The sequence below is a fragment of the Aulonocara stuartgranti genome (assembly GCF_965226115.1).
Source record: "Aulonocara stuartgranti genome assembly, chromosome: 6".
NCBI lineage: Eukaryota > Metazoa > Chordata > Actinopteri > Cichliformes > Cichlidae > Aulonocara > Aulonocara stuartgranti.
The window spans coordinates 6,595,178-6,607,902 of record NC_138944.1 but is presented as its reverse complement, the minus strand read 5'-3'; the positions used below and the strand labels follow the sequence as shown (position 1 = coordinate 6,607,902).

Genomic DNA, 12,725 nt, shown 5'->3' with positions numbered 1-12,725 from the left:
TGTGGAACATTTGCAACCAAATTTTGCTGTGGTGCACAGCATTTGTGCCATATGAACAGTATTAAGATAAAAAAAATGTTAAGAGGCAAAGGTGACAGTGATGACTGAAACTCGATGAAATAGGAAAGGATGACAGAAATATTTGCCTGCAGACAAAATGGTGAGTTAGCAGAGATGGGAGAGGAACTTTTAATTACAGTTTGACTGGATGGAAGACCAGTGGCTGGGAATGTAAACGCAGGATGACCCATCCAGTTCAGACAGAGGAACCACGTATCGATGGAACAGACTCCAGACGACAAGCACCATTACCCTGTGAATCGCAGCAGCAAGGAGAGGGCAGAGGAGCAGAGGGGACAGAAGGGTTAGAGCAGAGATGTATGGTGAAGGAGGGGGAAAATGTAGTAAAATTATACCATACAGACAGAGTAAAGCCAAAAATATGACACACATCTTTACTTCGTGGTTACTTTCATACGGTCATTTTTAATTTGCAGTAAGTTAGTGGTGATGCAATTAATCAAGTGAAAAAACAATGTGATAATAATGAGATAATCATTGTAGTAATTCCACATAGTTTCTTTCAAAGGTGTCAAATACTGCTATGTTGTCAAAATGGCTGGCATCTTTTACTGGTGAGGAAGTGGTCTTCAGGGATCAGGGTCATGATTATAGTTTTTAACAAAACCCTTATGGCTGAGGTTCAGTTATGTTCAGAAATAAAAAAAAATAATACTCCAACTTGAGTCAGGATGAAAAACAAACAAACAAACAAACAAACTGACATGATTTAGACATGATTTCCCGTTAAATAGTGGGAAATGTTTGATTTCGGTTAAAGTCAGGGACGTAATTTCCAAAAAAAAATAATCAGACCCAACCAATATAATCCCCCCAATAAAATTATGACTTATCTTGCATAAATAGGCTGTTGATTTTCTGTACTCATTTCAGGTATTACCAGCAAAATAGTTGCATGTTTAATCATCTGGGAACTCACCCAGATTTATTTCTTTATTTAGACACCCCCCCCCCCCCCACCCCAGCCCCCCAATGTTCAGCACAAAGTTACACAGATGGTTAAAATACTTTAACTAAACTAATCACTTTAACCACACAAGCGCGCTGAATGGTAAAGGGTAAAATAAATAATATTTTCTAATAGAATACATAAACCATGTAAGACATAACAAACTAACTTTTTACTTAAATTTTCTCTGTCTGCAGGTAGGGTTTTTCATTTGAACATATTTAAACTGTAAATCATTATTAGTCATTTGCTAACACAATAGCACTGTTGTATTTGTAACTGATTTATTTTGGATTGGTTATTTTTACGTTTTCACCTTCAAAAACACCTAAATACAGAGGTTAGCAACTTATTCCCCAAAATAAGTCTTCTTTGGGGTAGAACTTGTAGCTGCGCTCCACAGGAGCATTTCATGGATTCAGCAAAGAGACTTTTTCTGATGCCTCCTTGGTTGTCCTTGATTCTTCTTTTCTTCTACTCACTTTCTTATGTGACAAGACTTGTCATGAAAAGGCTCCCTGCATCATACCTCTTTCACCTGCACCAAACCTGTGACATGACTTGCACAAGCAGACAGAATCTCCATGGCGACAAAGTAAAATTTTAGGTATGGGGTAGGTGACAAGACAGCAGGGGAGAGAAGTGTCAAAGTCATACAATCAGCAGTGACAAGCAATCACTTGGGAGTATAAAGAAAAGCAGATCCTCAGTATAGAGGAGACAAGGCAGAAGAGTGATAGATAACTTAGGTGACGTAAGAAGGATGGTTTAAAATGCACAGATGACATGATTACAGAGGGATGAGGCGATGAGCCTGATGAGCTGTAATGGGTTATGATACAAAGGCGGGAGACGATGATGTGTCTGAATTTGAGTGAAAACTCAGCTGAATACTTGAAGAACAAAAACAGAAGAAGGCAAGAGGTAGTTAGCAGCAGAAGAGAACAAGGTGAGTGTACAAGATTGATTGGTGATTGCTCTTGGATTTTGTGGCAAAGAGTGTGGCAGCAATAAAGAGTGAGAATGAGAGAGTTGTAACGAAGAGGGAATATAAACTCCCAGATGCCAGGTATTTTTCCAACCGGGAGGTGAGACGACAGGAGTCTAATGAGTTCCCTCATAGCCAGGCGGGTTTCATCTTATGAATCACACATCGCATTCTCACATATATACACACACACAGCTATGAACACTCACACAGCTGTAATGAATTACAGGGTTCTCAGCCTAAAACCTCAGCCCTGTACCTCATCACATGATGCGTGCATACATCATTTTGTGCAGCAGATCGATCTCTCCACGGCCATTTGACATGAATACACAAGAAATTGAAAGGTATGTGACATACTCCATCACCTATTTGAAATCCTTGACATCCTCCAGAGATGGCAAAATGGACATCAATATATTGATGTAGTCTAAGCAAAACCGGGAAGTCCTGCTTTGTCTTTTTAAAGCTGTTTGTGTCACGGTTTGCGGGGCAAGCCGTGTGGAGTTGAAATAGGACCCAAAATGCGGCAGCTCTGGTGCAGATGAGTGTTTATTTGACAACCGAAAATACAAACAGCAACGGTGTGGGTACCATGAAACAGGAAAACCTAAACTGGGTAGAACTAATAACACAAACCAGAAACGAGGATGCAGGGAGGTCCGGGGAAATACATACACTCAGAAAAATAAAGGTGCCAACTGGAATCCAAAGTGGTTCTTTAGACTGATGCCATAGAAGAACCTTTTTTGGTGCCACAAAGAACCTTTCAAACAATGGTTCTTTGAAGAACCATTTCTTTCAGGGGTTCATTGAAGAACCTTTAAAAGGTGCCCCAAAGAACCATCAAGAAATGGTTCTTTGGGGCACCTTTAATGGTTTTTCCAAAGAACCTTTTTAAAAATGGTTCTTTTAAAGAACCATTTTAAAGAACCTTTTTTGAGTGGTTCTTTAAAAAAAACCATTTTAAATCTTTCAAAATAAAATGCATCATAAATTGAATTTGAGTAGGGTAAAATAAATACGAGCACAGCATAGACATATATTAATGGTTTATTGTCATTTTGTAGTTACCAAAAGACAAAAAGGCATTTTAACCCTCAGCACAACATCACTACTAATACATGTCACATATTAGTGTTTTAAACAGTAATAATTAAATATATTGGCTATACTATAAATAAATATATATAAATACTATAGCTACAGATAACACAACAATACATGTATTGTTTAATTAATAAAACATCAGAAAGTGATAAAACACATTAGAAATAGCAATAGCTTCATAACAGACCAATAAATCAACACATTTTCATCAGCAGATGTTTGCATGTTCAGTAAAAACATTTCAACAACAAGTTTATGATTAAAATGATCAATGAACTTCAGCCTTACGCTATGTAATGTACGTTTCATGTTGTACTCATGGTCCTTTGTTAGTCCAGTTTAGGATAATGTCTCTGACGTATGTTTCATATCAAATATATGTCATATCAAAACAAGCCCACACCTGCAGTTGTTTCAGTTTTTCACTGGTGTTTCCTGTCAGCTGGTCAACCTCACTCAGGCGGACATCCATATCAGCCAACCAAACGACAAGTTCCTCCCTTTGTGCTTCAAACCCCTCCCACTCTGAAACAAGGAGCTGAAAGAGAGAGAAAAGAGTCAATTATAAAGAAGAGAGAAAAGTGAAACCCTCCTCAGAAGGTCTGACTCGCATACCTGCAGTTGACCTGTGATGGACTCCAGTTTGGCGTTCACGTCATCCCTCGTCGATGCCAACAGCAGAGTCTGCAGGGTGCCCTGGAAGAGCTGAGTTAATGTTCGACTCCTCCTGGTCAGGCTCTCCAGCTGGATGACCCGAGGTCTCCCCTCTCGCCGCTGCCTCTGAACACACAAACACAAATTGCATCTGAAGCAGGAGGTGCAGATTTTTTTTGCTATTCTTTTCTAAATCCAGGCTAGATCACGTGGAGGTATTTGGAAAACTGTTTTGGCCAGTGGACGACTGTTGTCTTGCAGAAAGTCAAATCAATCAAACATATGCGATACACAATCAATTCACAAGAACACATTGTAAAAAATAAGTCCAGTTCTTGCCTGATTTCAAGTGAAATCTGCATCAAAACAGGGTAAAATGAGTGTTTGCAGCAAATGTGAGCACAAAGCCTCACTTTGTACAAGCCTGCTATTACAGTTCTCCTCTATGCAGACGACTTTCCTGTTTTCAAGGCACAACTTGGATCTGCTGTACGAATCTTATGGATACACACTAAATGAAACAAAAGTGTGCATGACTCCAGATTCTGATCCCTCATCCTAATATGGTCCCAACATAGCAACAGCAATAATGCAAATGTTGAGGCTTCAAAATACAAAGTCCATAAACCAATGGCTGACATGGGTTTTATCATAAGGGTGATAAATATACAGATTTCAGTCTGTCTTAGAGATTTGATGTTCATTTACCTGCAGATGCACTATACGTACCTGCTCCATGGTTTTTCACAACATTTTGCACATCACTATTTAATACAGGAAGTACGTGAAATAAAACAAGTCATCTCTCTTTGTGAGAGGACCATATTAATGAAACCAACCTCAATGACATCATAGGGATCCCTAAAGATGCTCCTGCTGCTTCTCTTCCTCCTCATCCAAAGCTTCCTTCTCCTTGTCCTCAACTTCCATCCAATTGTAATTCAATCTAATTGTGTTTCTGCCCCTCCTCTTCCTCATTTTGTTGGAGCTGTGAACACAGTTAATGTGAATCTGGATTAATTTGTGCAAACAAGAAAAATCTACAGCTTTTTGGTCAGAGTGATGGAGAGTGGTCTTGTGATTTAAGCCGGGTAGAGTAGATTTATGTGTTGATGCTACCTGCTTCAGCTCTGGCTGCTGAGTGATATTTACACCCTGGCTGGATTACAAACTTTAACCATGTGCTGAACTTTGGCCCAGCGTTGATACCTCTTGTTAGTATAACGACCTCTTCTTAGCTTGTATGTATGATGTATGATGGTGGATAAATGAAATATACAAAAAAATTTAACTATATTACAAAAGAACATCTATCTTGGAAACATCAAATGACCGGAGCATAACTTGTCAACTAGTCCGAAACTAAGTTATGCAGGAACAGTCAAAGACACACCTTCTCATGTTTGAAAGGTTCTTTGTGGCACCAAAAAAGGTTCTTCTATGGCATCAGTCTAAAGAACCACTTTCTATATTATTTATTAGTTTCAGGTTGGCCATTCTTGTATTTTGCTCGTTTGTGTTGTTGTGTTTGCACATCTCTGTTGCTTGTGGGGCTCGCACACAAGAATTTCACTCGCATGTGCTGTGCCAGTGTGCCTGCACATGTGATGTGACAATAAAAAGTGATTTGATTTGATATATAATTCGATTAGACAATAAAGAGTCATCTAATCTAATTATTCATTCAAAACACTTATGCATAGCTGTATTTTATACAGCTCATACAGAATTCAAAGTACAGGTTCATGTGAGTATTTAATGTACAGCTCATATCTACAGAATTTCAGGGTTTCTAGAGCAGACACAGAGCTCACGTCATAACAGGCTTCAGGCGCCATTTTAGTGACTTTAACAATATATTAAATTTTAATTTAGGTCTAGCTGACATTAGGTTATGTACGCAGCACGCAATTGAACCACATATTTTAGAAGCCAAAGGTTCAAATTAGCTGGGAGCACCTTCACTTAATTATAACAGTGGTTTTGTTAGGAAAACTGTTTCTGTATACCGGATACTAAATTGCGCTGACCTCAACGGCTAACGTATCTAGCCAATCGCTACTGTTAGCACAACATTAACAGCAAGCTACAAGGACGAGTAACAAAAACAAAACAGTAATAAGGTTTTAATGAAAATGTTTTACCTTTTCTAACAGTCCCAGAATCCAGAGCTTCAAAGTCCAGCAGGTACTGAAGACTGCTATCCGTTTCGCTGTCACCGTCCGTGAGTTTTTTTCCCCGAAAGGTCAAGGCCCGCCGCTCGCACACTCTGTCTGCGCATGCGCATCCCAACGACTGACCCCCTCCGTCCGCTCCCGGAAGGTTATAGTATGACGTGTTCTGACGTCACTCTCTCTCCCTGTCATTTATTTGGCTCGAAACACATATTAACAAATTGCTCAGTGATGAACAACTACTCAGATCATTTACCTAAGCTGTGCTTTGTCAAAACGAAGTGTATGTTCATTACACTGACATTCTGTTCTGCAATTGTTATTTACTTGTATCTTATAATTTGACTTTACATACTGCTGGGTGGTTTGTAAAGTTTACAATAACTAATATTATCATTATGCTATATTTTCAAAAATATATAATAATCTCAAAAGTAATGCCTTGGAGTAGAAAATAGTAATGCTTTATTAAAATTTAAAACTAAAGTACAGTATTTTAATGTGTGTATTGTGTCTACTGTTTGTTAACTCACCATATTCATAATGTGTTTGTGGGGTTAGGGGTGTGTGTGTGTGTGTGTGGGGGGGGGGGGGGGGTTAGGGTCTTTAGGCTTTGGCCCCCACCCCTGCCACCAGTATATTTTTAAGCAAATATTTCTAACTTTTATTTGAATATTCAGTTTCCTACCATCTTCTCTTAAAGGGTAATTGCCAGGTAACCCGCCCTCCCCCTTCGCACATACATGCACACAAAGAAAACACAGTATAATTCACAGCCTCGTTATAGTGAATAAATATTTATGCCATTTACACCATCAAACTTAAATTGCTAAGGATGAAGAACCTTTTGTTCTTTAAAGAACCATTTGTAATAGCTGAAGAACCATCCACAAAATAAAAAGGTTCTTTGACGTATGATGGTTCTTTAAAGAACCATGAAGCCATCTGAAGAACCATTTAAGAACCATAATTTTTCTGAGTGTACGGGAAGACGCAGGGAGACCGAGGGGAAACAACACAGACGAACCAGCAACTACCATGACAGAAGACACAACTTAAATACACTCAGAGAACACAGGGAGATTACACACAGGTGGGGAACACAGGTGACACTGATAAACATAACGAGACAGGGCAGGAGTGAACACAACATGACGCATACTGATGAGAGACTGTCAAAGTAAAACAGGAAGTACACAGAGGTTCAGACAGGAGGAGAGAGAGCACGGGGAGAACACAGACATAACAGGCTGGGGGAAACATGGACTAAACACAAAGAGAGACGAGAGCTCATAAATACACAGAGGGGCACAAAGGGGGTAAGAGTCACAAAGGGAAAACACTTAGGGAACACCACAACAGGACACCTCAGAAAACATGGCCTAAATAAGGAGTGAAAATACAAGGAACCAAGAATACTGGGCCAACATGGCCCAGGACCATGACAGTTTGAGTGTGGAGCTCAGGTTCCTTTTGTCTGTAAATGTTGACATTACTGCAAAAATCTACATCAAGCTCACCTCAGAGGTGCACACACCCTTACCTTACACTGACAATTACCTTATCTTATAACTACAACTACAAGCAGGAAATTCAAAAACATGTACAGTGGGGCAAAAAAGTATTTAGTCAGCCACCGATTGTGCAAGTTCCCCCACCTAAAATGATGACAGAGGTCAGTAATTTGCACCAGAGGTACACTTCAACTGTGAGAGACAGAATGTGAAAAAAAAATCCATGAATCCACATGGTAGGATTTGTAAAGAATTTATTCGTAAATCAGGGTGGAAAATAAGTATTTGGTCAATAACAAAAATACAACTCAATACTTTGTAACATAACCTTTGTTGGCAATAACAGAGGTCAAACGTTTACTATAGGTCTTTACCAGGTTTGCACACACAGTAGCTGGTATTTTGGCCCATTCCTCCATGCAGATCTTCTCGAGAGCAGTGATGTTTTGGGGCTGTCGCCGAGCAACACGGACTTTCAACTCCCGCCACAGATTTTCTATGGGGTTGAGGTCTGGAGACTGGCTAGGCCACTCCAGGACTTTCAAATGCTTCTTACGGAGCCACTCCTTTGTTGCCCGGGCGGTGTGTTTTGGATCATTGTCATGTTGGAAGACCCAGCCTCGTTTCATCTTCAAAGTTCTCACTGATGGAAGGAGGTTTTGGCTCAAAATCTCACGATACATGGCCCCATTCATTCTGTCCTTAACACGGATCAGTCGTCCTGTCCCCTTGGCAGAAAAACAGCCCCATAGCATGATGTTTCCACCCCCATGCTTCACAGTAGGTATGGTGTTCTTGGGATGCAACTCAGTATTCTTCGTCCTCCAAACACGACAAGTTGAGTTTATACCAAAAAGTTCTACTTTGGTTTCATCTGACCACATGACATTCTCCCAATCCTCTGCTGTATCCTCCATGTGCTCTCTGGCAAACTTCAGACGGGCCTGGACATGCACTGGCTTCAGCAGCGGAACACGTCTGGCACTGCGGGATTTGATTCCCTGCCGTTGTAGTGTGTTACTGATGGTGACCTTTGTTACTTTGGTCCCAGCTCTCTGTAGGTCATTCACCAGGTCCCCCCGTGTGGTTCTGGGATCTTTGCTCACCGTTCTCATGATCATTTTGACCCCACGGGATGAGATCTTGCGTGGAGCCCCAGATCGAGGGAGATTATCAGTGGTCTTGTATGTCTTCCATTTTCTGATGATTGCTCCCACAGTTGATTTTTTCACACCAAGCTGCTTGCCTATTGTAGATTCACTCTTCCCAGTCTGGTGCAGGTCTACAATACTTTTCCTGGTGTCCTTCGAAAGCTCTTTGGTCTTGGCCATGGCGGAGTTTGGAGTCTGACTGTTTGAGGCTGTGGACAGGTGTCTTTTATACAGATGATGAGTTCAAACAGGTGCCATTCATACAGGTAACGAGTGGGGGACAGAAAAGCTTCTTACAGAAGACGTTACAGGTCTGTGAGAGCCAGAGATTTTCCTTGTTTGAGGTGACCAAATACTTATTTTCCACCCTAATTTACGAATAAATTCTTTACAAATCCTACCATGTGGATTCATGGATTTTTTTTTTCACATTCTGTCTCTCACAGTTGAAGTGTATCTCTGGTGCAAATTACTGACCTCTGTCATCATTTTAGGTGGGGGAACTTGCACAATCGGTGGCTGACTACATACTTTTTTGCCCCACTGTAAATCAATTAGATCAGCAGTGCCCTTCTACTCATGGATTCTCTCTGTTGTTTATTTATTTTAATTTATTTATTCAGCATTGCCTATCAGTACTGAATAAAATAAACATTACAGGAGTCAATTATCTCCTTTCTCTGTCAGGAAACCAAGAAAATAAGAGTGATTACAAGGGGATAATCTCTCAGTAAAACATGAGCAAGATTTTGTTTGTTACGTTTCCAAATACTGCATTTGCTGGTTTGGGATTAAATGTGTCAGCATTTCAATCCTATTGCTGTCAGCACATCAAGTTTGTACATATCACAAATACCCAAGTTAAGTACAGATACTTGTGTTAAAAAAAACTCCCAGGTAAAAGCTGAAGTACTGATTCAACTTCTTTAGCCCAGTAAAAGTGAAAAAGTAGAGGCTCTACAACTTACTCAAGTAAGAAATTAAAAAGTAGCTCCTTTGAGGACATTTCTACCAGCTATTTTTGTGCAAAGCTAACTGAACCTTGTGCTATGTTAATGTAATAAAATTACTTCTTTACTTTAAATCCATCACATTATGGTAAACTAATCTGTTTATCCTGCACTAAAGGGTATATTAGTATTTTCATTCAACCGCCGACACAAAGTTGTATACCTCAGTTTCAAAACATGAAAAAAACAACTTCATATCATATACAGATGAAATATCTAAAAAATTTTAAATTTCTAAATTTTCTAAAATAATTTAGTTTTCATTCTTTTCTCTTTCTGGGAAATACAGCAGATGGGCCTTTAGCTAGCAGACGCAGTGCGCAACAGGCTGCACAAAAACAGTTTGTGTGTTTGCTGATATTTATTAACTTGATTCAAATGTTACGTTTGAAATTGCATCCCACTTAAAAAACATTACCATGCTCACTCCTCTTCAGTAGGGCTAGCTACATGCTGAAGTACCACGACCACAGTGTTTAAATGGTCTTTTAAATTATGCATAAATATCTCTTTGAATGTGATACCTCATGGCTGACTGGATTACCTTTTAAGTGTTACTGTTTAGGTTCAAATCGGTTTGACATTTAAATGTGCGCAGTGCTAGGAAATAATAACCTTCCTCAGATATCTTAAACCAAAAGCAACGAGTCTGTTCTAAAATGTAAGAGAAAAAAAATGTCAGAAAAATAAATACTTAAAGTACAGATACATGAAAAATCTACTTAAGTGCACTAATGAAGTGTTTGGACTCCATTACTCCCCATCTCTGCAAACACCTCATAGATTATTTTACACTAAAATGAAAGAAATACACATCCCACCAATGCTCTAAGAGCACTGCTGTCAACTTTTAAGTAAACCTGACTGAGCTTCTTTAGAAAACTGACCAGTTTAGCTTAAAGTTATGCGGCACCTCTGCACTACAGCTTGCTGAACAAATGCTAGTGTAATTAAATGGCAGGATGAGCCATTCTTGAAATACCTTTGTGCCCAGTTGGCAGTCATAGAGCACCACAGTCATATAGAGAGAAGCTGAAATGCAATCACAGTCGAGTCATTGAGTAGTCCAAAAAGAATTCCAAGTATGATGGTTTTTGGAAATATAACATACTTCAGACAAAAACGGGAGCAACACACCCAACATTTGACACAAGGATTCCAATTGTCGCAACAAATTGCAGTGCACCCTCTCCTTGGGTTTGGCCTTCAGAACTCAGGATAAGATCTTTCTGAACCTGTGTATACAATCCATTGTAAAGCAGCTCTTCAGCATTTCATCTGTTCTGTTTTGTTTATCTGTTTCTCACATGCAAATACAGTAGCAGCAGATGTTCAACATTCACATCCTTGCTGCTGAGCAGAGAAGTGTATGAAAACGCTCTGTGCCACCAGCGTGGCCTCTGCTGCTCCCAGTTCCACACCTGCAGTGTTGTGTCTTCACAGTCACATACACGTAAACACATATATAACACATACACCTGTGAACATGTCTGCCACATGTCTGAACACAACCTCAAATATCACCCAACAGATGAAAACATTTATTTCAAAAGTAGCTGAAGGTAGGACTCGAGTCACGCACAAACCAACGTGGTACAGAAATAGAGTCTGACAACAAAATCTCTCTAACCTCATCACTAACCCCAATCATCATTTAGGCCCTGTTTGCAGCACTTTAACTGTTACCAAGCATATACACTTCACACAGCTTTGCACACATCAAATTCACTTATGTTGATTACTTCATAGACACTAGACAGCAAAGTAATTAGAAATGAGAAAAACTACAGCAAATGCAAATTATACCAGCATATTTCTTTTTCTTCCTCGGGAGTCTAAACTCAAAACTGCTGCTACTTCTGTTTCTGCCTTCCAGCTGTTTATTTGAGTTGTACTGCCCCACCTCCCTGTCACTGCATCAGCTTGTCCATAGCCTACTAATAAAATAAGGAGAGATGCTCCCTCTGTGATGCTAGCACTAAATCAGTGTGGGCTCTCTCGCCACACTGACAACCCAAGCCTTCTTCCTCTTTACTATGACACTACGAATATTAAATTATGTCACCGCAGGGGCCACAAGCACAGGGAGTGTATGAGAGAGTGAGAGACTGACAGGAAGAAAGGAGTGGGGACTGTGATGCAGAGGAGTTTGTATTAAAATGAAACTATTTCTTTGTTAAGTTAAAAAAATAGACAGTGAGTTGAAGATAACATGATAAAGGGAATAATCTTCAAGAGAGGAGTGAGCAACGGGGATCATCAGCTGTGTGTAGCCAGAGGGGATAGATCAAGCAAAATGGTGTTTATGGGATCAGGTGAACTGGTCTGAGTATATGGGAGGGAGGGACAGATTACCAGATAGGCAGAGCACTCCTGGGCCTGATTATCATAAAGGAGAAAGAAAGCGAAGGGATGAAGATTTTTAATGTGAATAGGGAGTGGACAGGAAGGAAATCACACAAGGGAGCTGTGAGGTAGAAATCAGAGAGTTACTGTTGCTCGGACAGATGACAGACAGCCAACCTTCAGCCAGAGATCATATACACTCACTCCTGCACTTGAATTACTGATATCTGTCTCTTCTGGTGAACATTTATGGGAATGTGTTTATTTCTCTATTCACAAAGGGATTCGCTGACTTTGGGGTGAGTTGTTATTCAAAGGGATAAACTGCAACACTGACATATTTCCATTAGGTTATTTGGAGTAAATACATAAATAAGCATGTAAGCTAGTTTGTTTGACTTGTCCGCCTAAATTCCATGTGCTAAAATGAGAAAGACCACAGTCCAATGCTCTATATTTCTTTTTAATTTACAAAAAAAAAACCTCTGTCATATAAGCATTGATTTTTTTTTTCTGTTTAAATAATTTGATAATTGTGTTGTTTAAAAGAAGAACTTGATAATTTAGTTTTAGTAAAAAATTAACTTTATTCATACACAAGCACTGTGATGACATTACTTGCTGTGCAGACATTTTTAACATTGTGCCACTTCCTGGTGTGGGAAAAAACATGGATGATAATGTTCAACACAATCTGCATGCATCTGTGTTTAGAACATCATACAAGCAAGGTCAAAGTTAATCAATT

General features: G+C 39.6%; 1 protein-coding gene across 3 annotated transcripts; it reads right to left on the bottom strand.

The window, feature by feature from the left end:
- Positions 1–3,057: 3,057 nt before the first annotated feature.
- Positions 3,058–6,112, bottom strand: LOC309708539 (uncharacterized protein). 3 transcript variants are annotated; one of them, XM_082536662.1, is made up of 5 exons: positions 5,927–6,112; positions 4,902–5,020; positions 4,622–4,770; positions 3,744–3,908; positions 3,058–3,666 (listed from the first exon to the last, which is right to left on the bottom strand). In XM_082536662.1, the coding sequence occupies exons 3-5, from the start codon at positions 4,676–4,678 to the stop codon at positions 3,499–3,501; spliced, it is 390 nt and encodes a 129-aa protein (XP_082392788.1). In that variant the 5' UTR covers positions 4,679–4,770; positions 4,902–5,020; positions 5,927–6,112; the 3' UTR covers positions 3,058–3,498. The 3 variants fall into 3 exon arrangements, with proteins under 3 accessions (XP_082392788.1, XP_082392786.1, XP_082392787.1); XM_082536660.1 differs by lacking the exon at positions 4,902–5,020; XM_082536661.1 differs by lacking the exon at positions 5,927–6,112 and having other exon boundaries at positions 4,902–5,194.
- Positions 6,113–12,725: the final 6,613 nt, after the last annotated feature.